The sequence below is a fragment of the Dermochelys coriacea genome, chromosome 7 (genome assembly GCF_009764565.3).
Source record: "Dermochelys coriacea isolate rDerCor1 chromosome 7, rDerCor1.pri.v4, whole genome shotgun sequence".
NCBI classification, from domain to species: domain Eukaryota; kingdom Metazoa; phylum Chordata; order Testudines; family Dermochelyidae; genus Dermochelys; species Dermochelys coriacea.
Genome location: NC_050074.1, coordinates 108,232,472 through 108,254,047, shown reverse-complemented (window position 1 = coordinate 108,254,047; position 21,576 = coordinate 108,232,472). Strand labels below are relative to the sequence as shown.

At 38.0% G+C, this 21,576-nt stretch overlaps 1 protein-coding gene across 1 annotated transcript in view; it reads right to left on the bottom strand.

Moving 5' to 3' along the window:
- Positions 1–2,716: 2,716 nt before the first annotated feature.
- The window catches only part of ATE1 (arginyltransferase 1), a 230,238-nt gene continuing 211,378 nt past the window's right edge, over positions 2,717–21,576 (bottom strand). Inside the window, exon 13 of the mRNA XM_043519739.1 lies at positions 2,717–2,764. Coding sequence (XP_043375674.1) covers positions 2,732–2,764 — 33 coding nt within the window. The 3' untranslated portion in view covers positions 2,717–2,731. The remainder of the gene's footprint in view (positions 2,765–21,576) is intronic.

Genomic DNA, 21,576 nt, shown 5'->3' with positions numbered 1-21,576 from the left:
ATTCAACCCTTTTGCTTTTATTCTGTTATCAACAGAGCTAAAGAAACTGATAAGAGATAAAATGGGATTCGATAGAATGTGTGAAGTGGTTCATGTAGTAATGTACAATCAAAATTAAACACAGAAAGGACTATATTCAACCAGACTTCTGAGAAAAAAATGAATGACAAATACACCCCCCCCATGTCATTCTATTATCTTTAAGAAATGAAGGGTGAGGGGAGAGAAGATTATGGTCTACAAATATGTAAGAAGCTGTTGTGTGCCTAGGAAAATAGATTAAACAACAAACAGACTGCTGCCAATGTAATTGTGAAATCACCCAAATCAGAGAAAAATCAAGGTCAGATTTTACATCCATCCATTATGCATGTTTCAAGAATAATTAATTTAATCTTGCCACAAAGCAGGGCGTGGACTACGCGACCTATTAGGAATCCCTTCCAGCTCAAACAAGTCCCTGGTTATTTTGCAATCTTCAACTCCCATGTTATTTTGTGAGGTGTTGAGTGCGTCAGGTGTAAAGCATTCCACTCCCCAGCGTAACAGGAAGACACCACATCTGGAAAACTGAAGAATGCCAATGCCAACTCCAATCAGTCAAGTTTGCTGGTCCAGGTGAAAGTGGCTATGTTCCATTTCAGCTATTTGACATGTAAAAGGGCTTTGACCCTGAAGTTTACTGTCTAATAATCTTTTCAAATATTTAGCTGTAATCACAGCCTCAAGAGAAAGGATAGCCCAGTAGTTTGGGAGCTCACTTAGGACTTGAAAGAGGTGTGTTCAGTTCCCAGCTCTGCCATAGACTTCCTGTGTGACCTTGGGCAATTCACTTAGTCTCTTTGTGCCTCAGGTTCTGATCTGTAAAATGGGGATAATTTTACACACAAGGGTGTTGTAAGGATAAATATGTTAGATTGTGAGGCATTCAGATACTACAGTAGTGAGGGCCATATAAATACCAGAAATAGATACATACACTTATGTCCAGCATATTCTGCTGATATTTTGAAGTTCTTTCAAACACTGCACCACTACATGTATTCTCACCACACGTACTCATGCAATTGCACTGGCTTTAATCATGGAACAGCTACAGCTACTCTGAAAGCTATAACATTAGGCATTGGAGTCAGTGTGTGTTGATCACACTTATGTGATCTTATGGGACAGAACTTTTTTTTAATCCTGATCCATGTCATCTTACTGAAGTCAGAGACTAAAGATCATTTTCTTACCAGCACTTTCATGTGTCACGCCTTTATGCACATAATAAATAAATTAAAATGTTTACATATGTTTATTTTGTTTTAAACAGATGTACTGATAGGGTTGAACTACCAGAAACAGAGAAGTTCGAAGTTTTATAAAGCATCTTCCAGAAACCTGAACTTGCGAGAGTACACAGAGCTCTCTGCCCTATATTTGGGTAAACCCTTGAAAACAGAAGCACTGACTTTGTGGAACATCTTAGTGTAATCATTGCAGCACTGTAACAAAAGCTGTACCTCCCTTTTCACTGTAACGTGGTTTGGAAAAAATCTCTTGTAATTTCAGAATCATGAGTCTCAGACCCTCCCTTTAATTCCAAGCTTATTGAACACCTGCCAAAAATACACCTATTTTTCAGGGGGAATATTAAATCTCTCTAAAAAAGACTTAACCCTCTGGAGACTCTCGCTGTTAAATTGGTGGCTAAATCTGCTTGCAAATCCACATAGCCATGACAAAATGTTTTATTAATGCAGGGAGATTGGGCAGCTCAAGTGATTCGTAATGGGTTTTGGAACTTGACACTTCCAGTTCAATGTCTGGTAGTGAATGTGTGAATGCTGCAAAAAATAAATGACCCCTGAAAATCATTCATATTTTAAAATGATTATTTTAGACTGTGTTTGACCTGTTTTCTGTTAGTTTTCAGCAAATATTTTGACAACTGAACTCACTAGTAGGAAATTCATGGAAACCAGGAATTTTAAGTTATATTGGAGGATATTTTTTAAAATGTGAATTCCCAATTTGTAATAATTCATACTTGCTCTGGAAATCTCACCGTAAGAACTACGTAAGTTAGAAGAGTGAGCTGTGCTTGTATAGATGTAAATAGGTACATATATAGAAGAACTTTAGCTTCTAACACCTTTGACAGGTTTCAGAGTAGCAGTCGTGTTAGTCTGTATCCACAAAAAGAAAAGGAGGACTTGTGGCACCTTAGAGACTAACAAATTTATTTGAGCATAAGCTTTCGTGAAGTGAGCTCACAAAAGCTTATGCTCAAATAAATTTGTTAGTCTCTAAGGTGCCACAAGTCCTCCTTTTCTTTTCACACCTTTGAGACACTGGCCCATAGAACTGAGCCACCATGACACAGAGAGAAGCTTGCCCCTGGTATAGGGCTGTAGCAAATGAATATCCCCGAAAACAAGGGCCACCACATACTCAGATCACTGTTTAAAGGCTTCATCTAGCTCTTAACTAGTTGATCTTTGTGCAGCAATAGGAAGATGTACAACATTATACCCAGTGAGTGCTAGTATAAGGGAAGTGTTGATGCTACTTGGTAATAAAATATACATATATACACACACACACACACACTTACTTTCTGTCTGATTTCCTTTTCCATCTTTTGCAGTTCTTCAGCACAAACTTTGCTGTCCATTTTAACTACGTGTGAGTAATGTCGACTGAATGGAAATTTCATTTCCACTGCATCTAATTTATCATTTCTTCACAGGGTGCTCAACATTTTTGTCCACAAGATCTATGAGAGAGACCGAGAGGGAGAGACCAAGAGGAACATTCCTCAAATCAAGATCCTCTTTCCAGAAAAAGAACAATTCTTCCTTAACAACTTTGAGAACAGAAGCATTTGTCAGCCTCTCATTTTGTAGCCTGCATACCGTGACTGTTTTCAAGCGTTAGATAAATTGGAATAGAGACACTGTATTTAGGAACCCGGATAATACTAGACAGCTCAGGAGTTGCAGTAAACTTAGATTGAAGATATATGGACCAAATTCATCCCAAGAATAATGACTGAAGCCAAGGGATTTACACCATTGATACTTTTGGGTCAACAGGCAAAAGTAGTGCCATCTGCTGAAAATATCCCACTGGAACTCAAGTTCCCTCATGCATTTTTCCAGCAGGAAAATAACCCATTGCTATTCCCAAAGTAATTACTAATTTTCCGAGGATGGCACTGTACACTCCCCATTTGCCCCATCAAAGACAGGTAAAGTGTACAAGTCATCCACAGAGAGACATGAATGTCACCTTCCTTGCCAAAGGAAAAAGATGAAAGCTGCCTCCTCTTCCTCTTTAATTGGTTTAAGGGAGGAATTAATTAAATCAGGCTTCAAAAGTGTTCCTAAATTAAAAGACCAAAGGGCAAGAGAAGGAACATGTTCTGTAGTCTGAAAAATCAAAGTAAGCTAAAGGTTAAAAATCTGTCCGTGATGTTTGTTTACTTGAGAAACTGTTTATGTTTCCAGGCTTGACAGCAGTCTCTCCATGACCCTGGCTGAAATTACTTATCAACATACTACACAAAATTCATTTAATTCATCCTCTGAACAGTTATGCAAGTTGGGTGGAGTAGAAAAGCTCCTGACTTCTCATGCGTAGAGCTGTCCTCAGTGTAGATTTTTTTTTAAAAAAAAAAACAAAAAGTGAAGGTGAGTTTTTATTTAGATGCATCATCTCACTGGAAAAGTTCTGAATTCAAAACATGGGAACTATAGTGGAATGAACAACAGTGTACCTAAAAGGATTTTTAAAAGGATTGTTTTACAGCTTGTTTGTTCAAGAAAGCCAGCTGGAGAACTTAATTGCAGAGCAATAAGCCATATATTTCTATGTCACAAATAATTCACTACAGGCAAAATATGGTTCTGTTAATACCCACTCTAGATGTTCAGCCATCTAAGTACCCACTCCTTCAATGACTTATACATGTGCTTGACTTCAAGTCTTTGCAGAACCAGTTAAATTATCCCTCCTTTCCCCAATTCCTTAGTATATAGTGATATTTTCATATGATATACACATTTAAAGGAAAGAAAACGGAATAGTTTTCATCTTTGGTAAAGCTGATTAACCAGTTCTCCTCCTTGCTTTTTCTGTGCTTGGCAAGGATACAGGAACATTCTCCACAGTCATTTCGATGCCTATCCCCCTGCTAACTAGCCTTGACATGCAGCCTGCTTAGGAAACAGACATTGAAATAAGCATAAAAGCCATAAGCTTATTTAGAGCTGGGACCTGGGTTTAGACCCATTGTAGCTGCAAAATTTGACTCTGTATGGTGCTAATGATGTAACAAATCCACCACAGTGAAACGATGCTAAAATATAATGGTTTGCTGTCATAAATCTGTCCTACCAAAATTACATAGACCATATACCTAATGAACCTGCCTCCCACAAAATAAAACCGCTGTTGGGAGGGGAAAAAAAAAACCATTCTGTGTACCCAGAACACCATATTTAAAAGCCTCACATTGCAGAAACATTTTAAGAGTTCCTTGCTGAACTCTTACCATAGCCAATTAATGTTTGCACAACCTCTCAGTCTCAAATGGTTTTCAAAAATGATGTCTGAAAAAAGTGAAGAACCCTTGAAATAGGCAGAATCCAGAGATGAAAGACTCTGTCGAAACCCACACACAAGTTTAAAATGAAAGCATGAAACTTTTCCCAATTTAATCCTCGTTCCTTCATTTGCAGCTACTGTTCTAACAACAGTTTTTCACAAAAAATGTGTCATAAAATGCAACTAGGCAAATTTGAATATTCCCAGCAGCTGTTCGAACCAGAAGATGAAAGCAAGCTACATTTCTTTGCAATCATCATCTTCCTTCCCCACAAGTAGTACAGCTAGTTGGAAAATGGTAAATATGTTTTGCAAAAAAGTTTGAAATTTCTCTGAATTGTTCAGTTTTTGGTGTTTTCCCTTCTTTCCCACCACTGTCTTTATCTATCCGCACCCCTTTCTTTATCTTGGCACTGGAAAAGGGACAGAGAAGTATGAAAAAAAATTGGAGTTCTCAGTTTCAAAAAGAATAGTTGTTGGTTTTCATTTTCCATCAAAAATTGGAAAAATTCAAAAAATGAATTTCCGTGTACATTTTCATTTAAAAATTTTTTTTCCATTAAAAAAAGTTTCATTTGAAACATTTTACCAGCTCTACAAAGCATACAATCCTAACATAAATGATCACATCAGTTATAGAGGAGCAGCACATTATGAGAAGCTATAAAGGCATATCTGATACTTTCAACTTCTATTGTCATTTTATGAAAGAGAATTAGGCAATTAAAAGTTCTGTTAATGTTTAACTGATGCAAATCAACGTAGTTGCATTAACTGAGCACCTAGGTAAAGGGTCAGAATCTGTTCCACATTAATAGCTTGTAACGGATTTTTATATAAGAACATAAGAGTGGTCATACGGGGCCAGACTAATGGTCCATCCTGTTTTCCAACAGTGGCCAATGCCAGATGCTTCAAAGGGAATGAACAGAACAGGGCAATCATCAAATGATCCATCCCCTGTTATCCAGTCCCAGCTTCTGGCAATAAAAGGTTTAGGGACACCTGAAGCATGGGGTTGCATCCCTGACCAGCTTGGCTAATAGCCATTGATGGACATATCCTCCATGAACTTAGCTCATTCTTTTTTTTAAAACCCATTTATAGTTTTGGTCTTCACAACATCCCCTGGCAATGAATTCCACACACTGACTGTTGCATTGTGTGAAGAAGTTCTTCCTTTTGTTTGTTTTAAACGTGGTGCTTATTAATTTCATTGGGTGAGCCCTCATTCTTGTGTTACGTGAGGGGGTAAATAACATTTCCCTATTCACGTTCTCCACACCATTCATGATTTTATAGACCTCAGTCATATGCCCCTTTAATTATCTCTTTTCCAAGACTATGGATCCACTCTTGATCCTATTCAAGTCAAAGGAAATTTTGCCACTAACATAAACAGGAGTAGGTCCATGCATTTATAATGCATCCATTGCTATAGTTTCCAGAACAACCAGAAACCACCAAAATGATACAGAAAACCAATCCTGTGACTAGGAGACAGATATATTTTTATTGTAAGATCTGGCCTATATTGATTATTAATATTCTAGCGGCACCCAGAATAGGATAGGATCAGTGCTGCCTAGTTGTCATTTTCCCTACTTACTGGGCCTGGCATACAGAAATGACAGGAAAGCTAAACTACAAAGCATAGAATCTGTGTCAAGTTGGCTTGTATTGCACCACCCAAAGTTTGAATTATTTACACAGATTCCTCAACAGAGCAGCTAGAAATTTAAGTACATCTATCTTAGAGCTCCAATACCTTTTAAAGTTCTGTTTGAGAACATCAGTTGGAGAGTAAACACAAGTCCGGAGGCCAAAACTTCAGCTGATGTAAATCAGATAAGCACCACTAACTAAGCAGAACCTATGCCAGGTTACACTAGATGAGGATCTGCCTCTGTTGTTCTGAGTGGTGATTGGATAAATATGCAGATTCTAATAGAAAATCCTTTAGACTGCTTATGTATATTTATATGAATACATTTCTCTATTAATCCCCTTCTCTTTAAACCATGATACACACACACATCAAGGGGGAGCAAATCCTGCCCCCCTTATCCAAACTAACTCTGGCAAAACTCCCACTGAAGTCAATCTGTGTATTGACTGAACACATAATAGGCTGTGTACCTAGATGGCAAGATTTTTGAACAAAATCTCTTTAGACAAAAGCAACCGACAGGTTTTGTTTAATTTAACCAAACACGGGTTTACAAGGATGACTATATTGGAAAGATTTATCTTTATTGTAATTGTAGCACAGCTGAAAACCTGTTAGACAAAAATTGGATGGAGCTGATGATTCTGATGCCAAAACAGACAGTGAGACACAACACTTCAATATTTCATAGGCGTATTGCGGTTTTTATCTTTGTATAGGCCTTTATATACAAGTTCTAGTATTTGGTTAATAAGTACATGGTGTTCTTGTTATTACTTAAATTATGGTCAAGCTAGGAACTGGAACACAGATTCTAAAGGGATTCTGACTTTCTTCCTTTTACAGTGATTTTTACAGTAAAGATGACCTGTGACCTCTGACAAGAGAAGTTTGCTTCATGTTGTCTGTGTCTTTGGTCATTTATTGTCTCTTTTCCATAGCCTTTAGGAAAGGCAAGCTATCCAAGAGTTGATAGTAAGATTATATTAGCAAGCAGACGATCAATACCGAAAGTTTGACCTGCCTATATCATTCTTTATTCCTCTCCTTTCTGCCTATGTTGTATAAATAGTATGTTGCTGTAGGTATTGTTAAGACATCTGCCACTCCTTCTTTTTGAGTCCCCAAGGCACTCAAGATGTTATCCTCAGATAGTTCTCAGACAGCATGAAACAGCCCACACCTAATGCCATGCAGAACTGGGGCGTAAGCAGTAAACATCACACCAGCATTAGAAGGGACCCTATGCTCCAGAGATTTCCAGTAGCTGCAGGTTTGTCAGCATTGTTTAGGTCCACCCTGGGAACATCAATTTTAACCAATGTTTAATCTCATGGTAAAAATATTTGCTATTACTCTACATCCCGACACCCCCCTCTCCCTCCATCGCACCTCCACCCCCCATACACACAAAACAACTCTGCACACCTCTCTTATTCCATCCTGCTGATGGGGCTCAACCTCCTGCAGTTTGCCTAGGAGTTTGAGGCTTGTAGAGGGAGAAGCATATACTGAATCTTGTATCTGGCCCATGTCAGCCTCAATTAAATGACTTTGCAGGGGTCCTAGATATCTGTGAACTACCCAAAGCATTGCTCCCACATCATGAATAATGTCCAATTGTAAAAGTTCTGCCACCTTCCATTGCATCTAAAGGGCTGTGCTTAAGCCTTTCTGAATTTCCTAGTTGGGACAAAAATGTCAGGCATCCTCCATTTCTTTCTTCAATGTATGACCCTACAGCATCATAAATTCCTCCTCCAAATTGCCAACCTCCTTTTCCACAGTCTTTTGCATTTTTGTCCCTTCAGAGCCTTTGATTGAAGCATTTGGCAGGGACACTCTAGCAAGAGATGCACCTCTATGAGTTAATGAAGTCTAATTTCCACGTACATAAATTAAAAACTTCTAAAATGGAGAGATCAACGCATTAAGCACATCTTTGCTATGCAATACTCCCATTCCCCGGAGCGATCAGTAGTAAAGACTCTCAGTCAATGAAGGCAGTGGGAGTCTTTGAGACATTTTTTGAAAGAGATTAAACAGACTCCATATTGGATTAGAGAGATGATGTCTGACACATTTAGTTTCCGTTACCTTTTGTATACCATCTCAGTGCACAAATCTGTACCAAACAATGTATTATAATGCAGATTTCCTTGACTCTCTCCAGGGTTTCACAGAATCCATAAGAACCTCACTGCAGGAAATTCTATTATTAAGCCATCCCCACATACCAGCCCGTGAGCTATGCCTAAGGCCCGTCTAGAGGATGCTGAGTTATAAGAAAGCGGAGGGGTCAGAGTTTTATCTTGATGAAAAGAAGAATTTTAATCTCAGAATCCCAATAAATGGGCTTGTTGAGAAGTGCATCAGCATTCCAAAGCTTTCCTCATTCCACAATATACTAGGGTAATATTGAGGAATTAAGGAGGGAAATTCTCCAAGATTGAGTAGCCTGTGTTGACAAAATATATTTGTTCCTTGAGATAAACTTTAACAAAAACAATGAAGAATTGATAAGGTGGAGTAAAATCAGGCCTCAAAATATTCTAATTTGGTCTCTTAAAAATGTAGGATTTTTGCAGTGCAGGAAAAAGACAGTTCAAGTTATATTTCCAATGAAAATATGCATTTATTAGCATTCTCACAATATCTCAAAGGAAAATCATGCTCATAGGAAATTACTTGAAAACCTGAACCCCTCGTTCAAAAGTAAGACAGGAAAGGAACAATCATGCAAAACATTTATCTCATACATGCTAAAAGAGCATGAACAATTTCTGCCCTCAACGCATGACCACAAAGTTATTTTGAGGGAGGTCTGCAATTTAAGCCATTTCATTCTCTTATTTTTACTGGCAATGCAGAAGCAAAAGGTTGTGCAGGAAAAAAAGAGAGATTTTTGCCTCTGCTAACAATGCCAGCATTCTGAAGGACTCCAGCAATAGATGGGAAAAGGATACCTGCCATGTGAACTCAGCACAGCTAAGGCTCTCTATTTATAATACTGTACACAATATTAAAATTTAACATTCACTGAATAAACTGACAGATAGAGCTTTCCCTATGAGTTTTCTTATAAAGCAAGCAAAACAGATTTGAAAGATTTGAATTTCTGGATGCTAAATCCAAGCCTAATAACAGAACTTTATATCCTCTTCATCTTCTTTCCCGATCCTCAAGTTGTGTAAGAAACACAAACCTCATGGCAAATGCTCCATTGCCTAGAGTGGTGCATGCCAATGCAAACAAGCTGAGGGGAAATTTTCAAAGTGCTCACTAAAAGGTATGTGCATAACAAACAGAAACAGGTCCTTCTGCACACCTAAAATGTCAAATAAATTTGTTTTTCAAACTTGAAACTATTCTTTCCTGCTCAGTCTGGCACTCAACAGGAAGTCAGTGGGCAGGAGTGTTGGTTTAGCTGTTGTACCGTACAAAATTAAATAAAATATAAAATTATATCATTTTCTGCCTATCCAGATGTATTAAGAATTCAAGGCAGATTTTGCCACACCCAAAGCTGGCTAATTCTCTAGTTAAAAAAGAGAGAAGTATTAAAGTAAAGTATATGTGCCTGATGCTAAGAGGGGCTGCACACCCATGACTTCAGTTAAAGTCAACGAGAGAGTTAGACATGTCCATCATCTCTCACACTCAGGCCCATTGAACTTGTTAAACTTGAGTCAGCCAGGTAGGAAAATCTTCCTGGAATTACATAACTCTCTGGGGACTCTCCACACTCTTTCCTCTCTGCTTTTTTCACCTTAACATTTTATTACTATTATTATGACCATTTTTGTAGGTTTTTATAGAATTGCCCTAAATTTATGAAGCTGTTTTTCCCTGAAGATCTCAAACTTTTAAGTAAACAAAGACTGGCGGTGGCTGAGTAAAAAGTCCATAAAATATTCTTTCCTTAGCTTGTGAAAAAATAAATTAATCATCCGGTACAGAAACATAAAAGCTGTATTTCTCACTTATTCCAGACTTTCCTCTGATTTAGATATATGTCAGCATTTACTGGAAAAAATAAAGAGAAGAGAAAAGAAAGGAAAAGTTATTCCTTCTGTCCTACTGACCCAGTCGGTAACAAAAGACTGGAATCATTGCAATTATAACCAGTGATGTAGACTGTTTACTGAAATGGTTTATAGTTATTGTATTTAATTTTACTGTCTTGCCAAGCCAAAATATAATTTGTAAATTTCCCTTGATATTAAAGTATCAAGCATTCACTTTGTATGTGGCAGTGACATAGCTTCTATTTGAAGTTTTTTCTTTGACATGTGAATTTTTCTAGGTGACTGATCTTTATGAATTACTCTACAATAATACTGACTTGAATATATGGAATTTGTTTTTTTAAGCTATATCTTGTTGCAAATGAACCGGGGCGTTTAGGAGGTGTCAAAAAGAGTGCAATTGCACTTCAGTTGATTTATGACAGTTTTTAAGAGTCCACTTTGGTCAGACTTTGCACAAGGAAGCCTAGGACTCTCATCAAGGGATGAGACAAAGATACCGACAGGAACTAAATGCTAGTTATTAAGCTCTAATCTCTTTTTGTTTCTTCTTTCCCCCCCCCCCCCGGTGGATCATGGTTCGGAAGGTATATGTGAATGTTTTTCTGAGTAGCTGGTTTATTGATTACTGATGCAGCAATGCCTTCTGGGATTGTTAATAAGAAAAAATACTATTAAGAGTTAGATAGCCTGAAGAGATGGAATATGGGAGGCATCTGAATTTTTTTTTTAATTTCCTTTGAAATAGTCACGTATATAATATAATTATAATAATAAATAATACTCCCTAGCTCTCAGAGAGCACTTTTCATCTATAGATCCCAATGCCCTTTTTCAAAGGAGGTCAGTGTCATTATCCACATTTTACAGACAGAGAAAACATGAAGTGACTTGCCCAAGATTGCACACCGACTAGTGGCAGAGCTGGAAATAGCACCTAGGTCTCCTGAATCCCAGTCCATTGCATTATCCGCTAGTCACACTGCCTTCTGGGTTCAGATACGCCTGGCAGAGTCCATGAGAGTCATTTATATACAAAAACACACTTTACTAGGCTGTAGGAAAAAAATGTTCCATCATACTATACTGGCTAGGCTTTGTGTCCTAAGGACAGCCCCCATACTCCCATTCTCTGAGAACCTCAGGACTTTGGTGGGGGCAGAACCAGGGTTCGTTCTACAGGGGTGTAAGGGAAGGCAGGCAATGGATGTTTTGGAGGGAATTCCAACAGCTATTGCGACCATTGGCAGGAAACCTGCTGCCATGTTGTAGCATTTCTGTGGTTAGATAAGCCACAGTTCAGTTCACCAGGTACCTTACAGGAGTACTAAAACTAACTAAACTAAGCAAGCACATAACATACAAATGCTAGGCTATTTGCTCTACCGATGAGTTATACTACTCTAAGTCATGGTCACATCATAAACCTTATTCAGTTTTCTTACAAAAGGATTAACATCATCCATCTCAGTCCTGTTCTTTTCAAAACTAGGTTCACAATAGGAATACTGGTGGGGGCCCACAGGTTTTGGTACCAACAGCAAATTAAGCTACAAGTTAAGTTTATATCCCTAAACTGTAATAGACTATAATACTAGCAATTCAAGTCAGAATTTTATTATTTGCATCCAAGTACAAAGCCCTCTGAAATGCTTTACTCCCAAACAAGTTAAAAATTCTGCATATTCCATGTGTTGGAAAGGGAAGTCAGCTTACTGCCACACTTTCCTTTAGGGCTCCAAGTACCAAAGAAATACAAAGAAAGCTTTAGTCCAAATGGAGATCCGGACTGTCTCAAGTTTACTGCATATGCCATATGCACATTACTATTTTATATTTTTTTAAAATAAATAGTCCAGTGGGAAAAGCTGGCTGTAGGTCAACACCACAGAAACTTAATTTTAACTCAGATGAATACAACTATTAACAAGGCCTGCTTTCAGGTAAGGAAGAAGCCTACTACTATTCCTGGCTGCTTTGATCTGATTGGAGCACGTATTTCCAAAACATTCTGAGGGAGTGGGTTAACTAAAAAAAATAAAAAAATAAAAAAACCCAACAGTGCCTTTTTCACACACACAGCTCTTTGCAGCTATTAGTCAGAAATGCTGTCATCAAAGGTAAGAAAACAACTGGACTTCAACTAGAAATGCTCCAATACCTACCTGTTAACTGATCTGGGACAATACTTACTCCATTTAATTATGTTTATGTTATAAAGTTTGTTCTGGGTCTTTTAAAGTTGCCTTATTAAAAATTGCATACAATATTCAGAAAACATGTAACAAAAAAAAAAAAAAGGGTGTTTTAAAAAGAAGAGTGCCTTGACCGCAACATGTTGCACAGCATAAGAAACCTCATTTTAAACTAAAAATATCACTGCACTGGTATCAAGAGAATTCATGTTATGACACAACCGTGAATCAAGTCTTTACTGCAGGAAATACTAATACTCTTGAAAACATTGTGCTAACACATTAAGGAAACAGCCATCCTAAGGGGAATTTAACATTGTACAACCTACACCACACTTTCTCTAAATATAAATAAATTATATGCACATATGCTATATATGCTTCTCCCAGATGCTGAAAGTGTAAAGCCTAATAATGAAAACCAATGCTAACAATGAAAGTCTGACATTCAACGCAACAGGAGGGGAAGTATGGAGGGAAAACAGCATTTAATGAAACTGGGCACTATACTTTAAAAGAAGCCGACAACAATAGGGAATACCATGATCAACTTCAGTAAGTGTTCTCAGCACAAAACTTTGCAATTTATTGCTTTAAAAAAAAAGTGCCATAACTTCTAAAATTCAATTTAATTACACCCATAAAAACTGTGTATATGTTTTTTTTATTTGTGCATGTGTATGTGTGTGTGTGTGATTATTTACTTATATATTTTAAAGATAATGGACAGATGTTGTGTAGATCTTGTGAAAATGTTCGGCTAATTAGAGCTTTACCACAATGCAGTATGGCCTTGTGCAACAAAATGGCCTACTCCCAGAGACCATTCCATTCTGCTTTTTGTGGAGGATGGGAAGGGGAGAAGAGTGGCTTCAAATTTTTAAAAAGAGCTGAGGAACAAATGTGTAAAAAAACCTAAAAGGTGATTCATGGCTTACTTTGATTATCTTATTTACGGATATGATCCCCAGCTCCTCTTGCCTCCTCATGCAGAGTCTAATGAAGTGATGTTTCTGCTTACCACCTGCTTGTCTCAGATCCAAGTCTGAATGATTGCTAATTTTTTGCAGCTAAATGCTGGGGGGGAAATAATAGTTTCAAATTAGTCTGAATTGGTACACCTCAAATATCCTGATGAGTCTCGGTCCCAGTGACAAGACAATTAAGTTACAAATCTCAGTGGTAATATGAATAACTTTTCCTTGATAAACTTAATATAAATTCCTATTTAAAAATTTAATAAATATTTCCAAGTTTCAACACATGTTGATTTGTCAGGATTTGGAAACTCTGGTTCAGGCGCTAGTCTTGTCTGGACTAGATTATCATAATTCTTTGACAAATGGCATTTCTTCCAGCTGCTAAACAGTCCTCATTGAAGTACTGTCTCCTTATGTTTGCATGTGCCCTGGACATACTTGAAAACAACATTTATCTTTCACTATCTTTTCCCTTGTAAAATATTTTAATTTGAAATAAACTATTTAAAAACTACCACATGGATTCATGCACATACTTCTGGTACTTCATTGTAGATCCTGCTCCTGCCAACACTTGAGCATGTGCTTAATTTTAAGCATGAACAATCCCACCAATTTAAGAGAACTACTCATGTACTTAACCTTACGCACACACACAAGCATTTGCAGGATCAGTGTGTCAGCTTGCAGAGTGATAAGGATATTTTATACATAAAGAAATGTGGTTCAAACTCAGAAAGGGATCGCTTGACTCTTATTAAAAAAAAGTGTTATCCTGAATTGAAGAGAATAAGATGTGAACCACATGCTACAAGTATAAATATACTTCTGCACCCCCCCAAAAAAACCACAATTTTGGGGGTAAAAAGTAATTTTTTAATCACTTCATCTATTTTAAAGGCATCTATAATTATGCTCTCCAAGTCTATTGAAGTCTTCTCCAACTTCCTGGTTTCCTTTGAAGGGCATTCTATTTAAGTAGATGTAGGGAGAGCTTGCCAACCGGTGCATGAACCAGTTAGCATTTTGCATCAGTGTTTCTGACAGAAAAGAAAAAAAAGAGTAGCAAAACAGGAAGGGAATATCTTTATTTATTCTTTTACTACTACTACTACTACTAAAACCACAGAAATGCCTACAGGCTTCAATCAGGATCAAGGCCCCCAAAAGCTGGCAATCTAAAATGACAAAAACAAATGAAAAGTTGGGGAAAGGGATGCAAGATACAAAAAAGGTGAGAGCAAGGAGGAGGAGGAGGAGAAGGAGAAGGACAAAGGCCTGATTCAACAAAACACTTAAGCACTCATGTAGTCTGTAATAATATTCACATACTTAAAGGTATGCACATGCATAAGTGTTTGAAGGATATGAGACCAGGTGATGGATACATAACTTGTTACTTCCAGTAATTTTATATATGGGCAAAACAAATTCTCAAGGGTATTAGTTTTGATCCATAAGGAGAGATTCAGATTTCTCATGGAAATCTTTTGCTTTGCCTCTGAGACAGTGACTTCCATTATGGCAAGCTCCTCTACTTTCTCTCAATGGCGAACATGTATCATTTTGAATAATTTGGTAGGGTCAGCTTCCAGTCGGGCACAATTCAAGATGCACTTGGCTTTTGGAAAGACTGAAGATGGTAGGAAATGTACATGTTCCCAAGAACACCAGTCTGCAGCATGGAAAACAATTGGGAAGCCCATCATCCTTAAGTGGTTAGCATCTTCCAAAGAGAATTGAACAATGTACAGGTGTCCCCTTGAAAAAATAAATCTCTGGAAAGAGTCTGAATTTCTACCCACAGTGAAATTTTAGAAGTTCCTCACGTTTGGAGAAGAAAAGATCTGATTTCATGGTCTGAAGGGAGCTGATTGAGGAGATATCTGAGCCATTAGCGACTATCTTCAAAAACTAATGGAAGATGGGAGAGATTGCAGAGGACTGGAAGAGGGCAAATATAGTGTCAATCTATCATTAAGTGCATAAGGACAAACTGGGAAATTACAGACCAGACTTAAATTCAGTACCTGGAAAGATAATGGAGCAAATAATCAAGCAATCAATTTGCAAACACCTAGAAGACAATAAGATGATAAGTAACAGTCAACATGGATTTGTCAAAAACAAATCATGTCACACCAACCTAGCAGCTTTCTTTGACAAGGTAACAAGCCTTGTGGATAGGGGTTAACAGTAGATACATCGGTATATCTTGACTTTAGTAAGACTTTTGATACCGTCCCACATAACCTTCTTATAAACTAGGGGAATGTAGCCTAGATGGAGCTACTATAAGGCCAGTGCATAACACAGAGATTATCTATCAGTAGTTCAGCGTCAAGCTGGAAGGGCATATTGAGTGGGGTCCCGCAAAGATCCGGCCTGGGTGTGATTTTGTTCAGTATCTTCATAAATGACATAGATAATGGCATAGAGAGAACACTTACAAAGTTTGTGGATGATACCAAGCTGGGAGGGGTTGCAAGTGCTTTGGAGGATAGGATTAAAATTGAAAATGATCTAGAAAAAATGGACACATGGTCTGAAGTAAACAGGATGAAATTCACTAAGAACAAATGCAAAGTACTGCACTTAGGACGGAACAATTAGTTGCACACACATAAAATGGGAAATGACTGCCTAAGGAGAAGTACTGCAGGAAGGGATCTGGGGTTATAGTGGATCACAAGATAAATAGGAATCAACACTGTAATACTGTTGCAAAAAACACAAACATCATTCTAGGATGTATCAGCAGGAGTGCTGTAAGCAAGACATGAGAAGTAGTTCTTCCTCTACTCCGCATTGATAAGGCCTCAATTGAAGTATTGTGTCCAGTTCTGGTGCCACATTTCAGGAAAGATGTGGACAAATTGGAGAAAGTCCAGAGGAGAGCAACAAAAGTCATATAAAACATGACCTATAAGGAAAGATTGAAAGAATTGAGTTTGTTTAGTCTGGAGAAGAGAAGAGAGTTTTCAAGTACATAAAAGGTTGTTACAAAGAGGAGGAGGAAAACTTGTTTTCCTTAACCTCTTGAGAATAGGACAAGAAGCAAACAGCAAGAGTGGCTTAAATTGGATATTAGGAAAAAATTCTTAACTGTCAAAGTAGTTAAGCACTGGAACAAACTGCCCTAGGGAGGTTGTAGAATCTTCATCGTCAGAGGTCTTTAAGAACAGTTTAGATAAACACCTGTCAGGGATGGTCTAGTCCTGCCCTGAGTGCAGGGGACTGGATTAGATGACCTTTTGAGGTCTCTTCCAGTCCTACACTTCTAAGACTCTATGACTGGAAGTCTGTCGCAAACTGAAATCCAGTCTTTCTATTGCCTTGGTTGTCAAAGAGGTTTGGAGCTGTCCTAATTTTTTCCCCTCAAATATTTGCTGCTAACTGGCAAAAGTCTGTAGTTCCAGCTCATAGTTTGGGAAAAGAGCATGGGGGTGGTGGTGTTTTGTTTTGTTTTTTAAACAGCCTGGGCATCCAACAACTTGCAAAAACACTGGAATAGTATTAAAGAACAGATCAGAGCCTTCATTTATGAAGCTCGCAAGGGAAGCACTCACAAACACTGAAAGGCTTTCTTTGCCTTTTTCTCTAGCTAAAAATCATCAAGATAAGATGGGGAGAGGCATAATAATGTCTCCTGCCAACAGATGGAAGCTAAAGGAAAAAGGAGAACACTTAACACTCTCTTATTTGTGCCAGTCTGTTTCTCCCCCCTCCTCTCACAGCCCTTATTTGGATGCATGCTCCCCCCCCAACCCCCACCGCCAGCATATTTTGGCCAGTTCCCTGAGACACACAGTAACTAAATTCTAAGAGAGAGAATGGTATTTTTGGGGTATATTCTTCTTTTGATGTTGCAGGGCAATTAAATCTTCAGTGAATAAAGAAGAAAATGAACCATTTGGTGTAACTTGAAAGGGAGAGACGTGTAGCACCATTTCTAAACTGAAATTACGTACCAGTGTGAAATGCACAGGGGCATAAGGGCAAAACAGGGCCCTTTATGCTGAAGCCAGAGTTATTTGCAGATGTTCTAACACAACAGCCCATTCAGGAGGGAAACTATACAACAGGTCATGAGAAAAACCTGTTACTCCTGATCAAGTTTGCAAATACTGTATCTGAAGGGATTTGGGAATATAGCTGGACTAGAAGAAAGTTCTTACTCAGAATTAAGGCAAGCTGCATCTCTGTGTCAGTTTCAGGTCCAATTAAATTAATAAATATTTCAACTTGAGAATTTTTTGAACAAAATTGCCTAACTAATATTTTTGTTATTTGCCTAGCTTAACAAGCCGATGGAATAATTCTTAAGCAGATTCACAAAACAGTTTAGTCAATGAATTTGAGAATTTAAAAAGAAAAAAAATGTTCCTACCATTACTCACACAGATCTCATCAGTACTTTTAGGAGGAAATAAAAATCAAAACAGTATTTAATCCACTTGAAGAGATTTCTTTACTGGGGGCTAAGTGCTATGCTAGTACATGTTAGGATATTCCTATATTTTAATAGATGTGTCTCACTGATTCAGGAACTAAAGTTTAAGGTCTATGCTAGACTAGTCTTTATATTAATCAGCACTAAGCTATAATTTTTAAAAATAGCACAGAATTTTTAGTAGATTACGTCAAATGTGTCTTTTTAAATGATTCTCAAATCACATATTTTCCAAATGTATATTTCAGAGAGTGCTTTTTGTTCTAACAGAAATATTAACACACTGATATTAATCTAAGTAACAATAATTGACACCATTTCTAATGACATTCAAAACTGATTTAGGGCCCTGATCCTACAATGGGCTCTGGGTGGGCAGATCCCTGCATTTGCACAGAACCCATTGCATGATCAGGTCCTAGTCCTGTTACAAGACACACAGTATTAACATTAACATTACACAGTATGAAAATGCAAGGGGTCAAATTCAGGCCTGAGTAAGCATATGCAGCTCTGTCTGACTTGACATATGCACAAGGGGGGGAAAGAGATGGTTGTTGAAGGAGCCATGAACTTTGGATTTTCAGACTTGTGTATGTTTAAAATCTCAGGGTGGGATTTGTGAAAGTGCCGATTTGATTAAAAAGCACACAACCCATTGACTTTCAGTCATCTAAGACACTTGGGTGCTTTTGAAAATTCTACCCAGAGCCATTAACAGAACATTAATGTATTTGTACTTTCACACTAGACTCAGACATGTGGCACACCAGATACAGCTGTTCACATAGTATGACAGGGTCAGGCCAGATGGCTACAGGAGAGTGATAGAAAGCAGATATATTAGTCCCAGATTAAGTAGGTCCCTTTTCCCTGGGTAAAGTAACAGGGAAGGTTCCAGAACAATCAGGAACCTTCTGGAGACAATTAAGACTGACAGGCTGATTAGAACACCGGCAGCCAATCAAGAAGCTGCTAAAATCAATTAAGGCAGGCTAATCAGGACACGTGGGTTTTAAAAAGGAGCTCACTTCAGTTTGTGGTGTGTGTGTGCGTGTGCGTGTGCGTGAGAGAGAGAGAGAGAGAGAGAGAGAGGAGCTGGGAGCAAGAGGCACGAGGAGCTGAGAGTGAGAATGCAGACTGAGGAATACAAGCATATTCAGACACCAGGAGGAAGGTCCTATGGTGAGGATAAAGAAGGTGTTGGGAGGAGGCCATGGGGAAGTAGCCCAGGGAGTTGTAGCTGTTGCACAGCTGTTCCAGGAGGCACTCTAGACAGCTGCATTCCACAGGGCCCTGGACTGGAACCTGGAGTAGAGGGCCGGCCCAGGTTCCTCCCAAAACTCCCAACTTCTGGTCAGACACAGGAGGAGTTGACCTGGACTGTGGGTTCATGAAAATGGCCAAACTGAGGGCTGCTGTGAAGCTTCAAGGCGAGCAAATCCACCAATAAGCACAAGACCCACCAATGTAGAGGAGGAACTTTGTCACAATAGTTATTTGGAGCTTCATCGCATACCGTGTTAAAAGTTTAGTGGGAAACCATGTAGCATGCATGTACCATAGGCCTCCATTCTAGAACACTTCTCCCCCTTAAAGATATTAAAGCCACCAGCCCTCACTAAGCTGAAGCTCTACAAGTATTTTAAAAGCTGTTTTCCAGTTATTTGAATGGTGGGGGGAAAAAAAGGCATGTAAACATTTTCATAAGGCATACAGCACATCTGAACACAGGGACTCACGTGCATCCATGCTCAGCACTACTGAATTGAGGCTATGACACTGGTATATATAAAACTGTATCAGAAAAAATAAAATTGCTTACTTCTGGGGATTAACTGTATAAAATGACAATGTGTAAATAAATGGAACAGATCAGTTTTAAGTAACTACCTTTTGATATGATAGCTATGAAGAAAACTAAGTGCATCAATAATGCAAGACACAGAGAATGTACTGCAGCTAAGTAAATTTCTATTCTGCAGCCTCAAGGCTCATTTGGAGCCTGATCACCTATTGAAAATTGAAATGAGTAGGATTTTCATCATTGCCGTGAGTGGCAGCAAGGGGAGAGCCTTTTCTGCCTTTTGTGAAGTACTTTTAAAGTCAAAGGTGACAATGATGGCTAACAGCACATCATCTATTCAAAAGAAGAAGCAGTTTACTAATACTTTTCCATTTGTTCTACTTTGCAATGATTTGGGTTTTTAAATTAACATTAGCACTCACAATCTTAGCCAGAATTTGCTTTTTCTGTTTAATTCATTTTCCTCATTAACAGAGTTCTTAGCAGTCTATTATCTTGATGCAAAAGGATTTATATCTTAACTCTTGGCACACCACGATGAAAACAGATTTTAGAAATCTGTCTTTTATTTTGTTGCCTGGGCACAAGCCCCACAGACATGCTTCTGTTAATATTTTAATGTTTACACTGGTATGGACAATGTGCTTACCTTCGTTCAAGTGGAAGAGACTGCTCCAAAAGACCCTTTTTCATGGATGAAACAAGAAAATCCTTGAATAAGACAGTTTAGATGCGTTTCTTCAAATCATGATATTTCTTTTGTAAACAATTTTCTGGGAAAGAGGGGAGAAAGGATCTATTCTTTTTTTTAAAAAGGGTTACATTTCAAAAAGCAATCCAAGTGATCTAAGATGACAGCAATCAAGTGCTATACCATGTAAGGAGCCACAGTGAAAGTTGTTTCTAGTTTTGCCTTTCAGAAGAAAAACTGAATTTAAGTAAGAGCAATGGCATTTGGCTAGATCATCACACTATATCTTATAGTGAAAACACCTGCTTCACAAATTTTACAAAAAGAAAAGGAGTACTTGTGGCACCTTAGAGACTAACAAATTTATTAGAGCATAAGCTTTCGTGAGCTACAGCTCACTTCATCGGATGCATTTGGTGGAAAAAACCTGGTTTGGTTTTTTCCACAAATGCATCCGATGAAGTGAGCTGTAGCTCACGAAAGCTTATGCTCTAATAAATTTGTTAGTCTCTAAGGTGCCACAAGTACTCCTTTTCTTTTTGCGAATACAGACTAACACGGCTGCTACTCTGAAACAAATTTTACATTAATTCATTGAAGTGTTAAAAAGTGACAAACACTAATAGCAACAGCTGCAGAAACAGCATCACAACAGCTAGTATTGTGCAACTACTCTATTCTCTTTTCCTTAGATTTCTTACTTTCGTTTACTCTATCATTAGGGGAAGTGAGCCAACGTCCAGCAAAAAGAAGACAGATTAGATGAGCAAAATACTATTCTCCATAATATTTTACCATCAATTTAAAAACTGTAAGGAGAAAAATTCATAATGACCTAATATTTTTAAACCCAAAGTGACAAGCGTGTTGGCCAATGCCCTAAAATCTGCCTAGATTTTTCCTCTAAAGTATTGCCAAGGAGGTATTCTTAATTTTCCAAAAAGCACATCTAGGACTTTTAGTTACAAGAAGTTTCATACACTAGTTAAGTAAAAATAATAAAGTCAGTCTGAAAGGCATCACACATGTCACAGACATTCAGAAATGATCTTTCATTACAGCAAATACAAGTTCAGTGCCATGGTTTCCTTAATTACAACTGCATCCTGTAAATAAAATTAAAGTTTTTGCCATGCATTGTCAAAGAACTCAGAGCC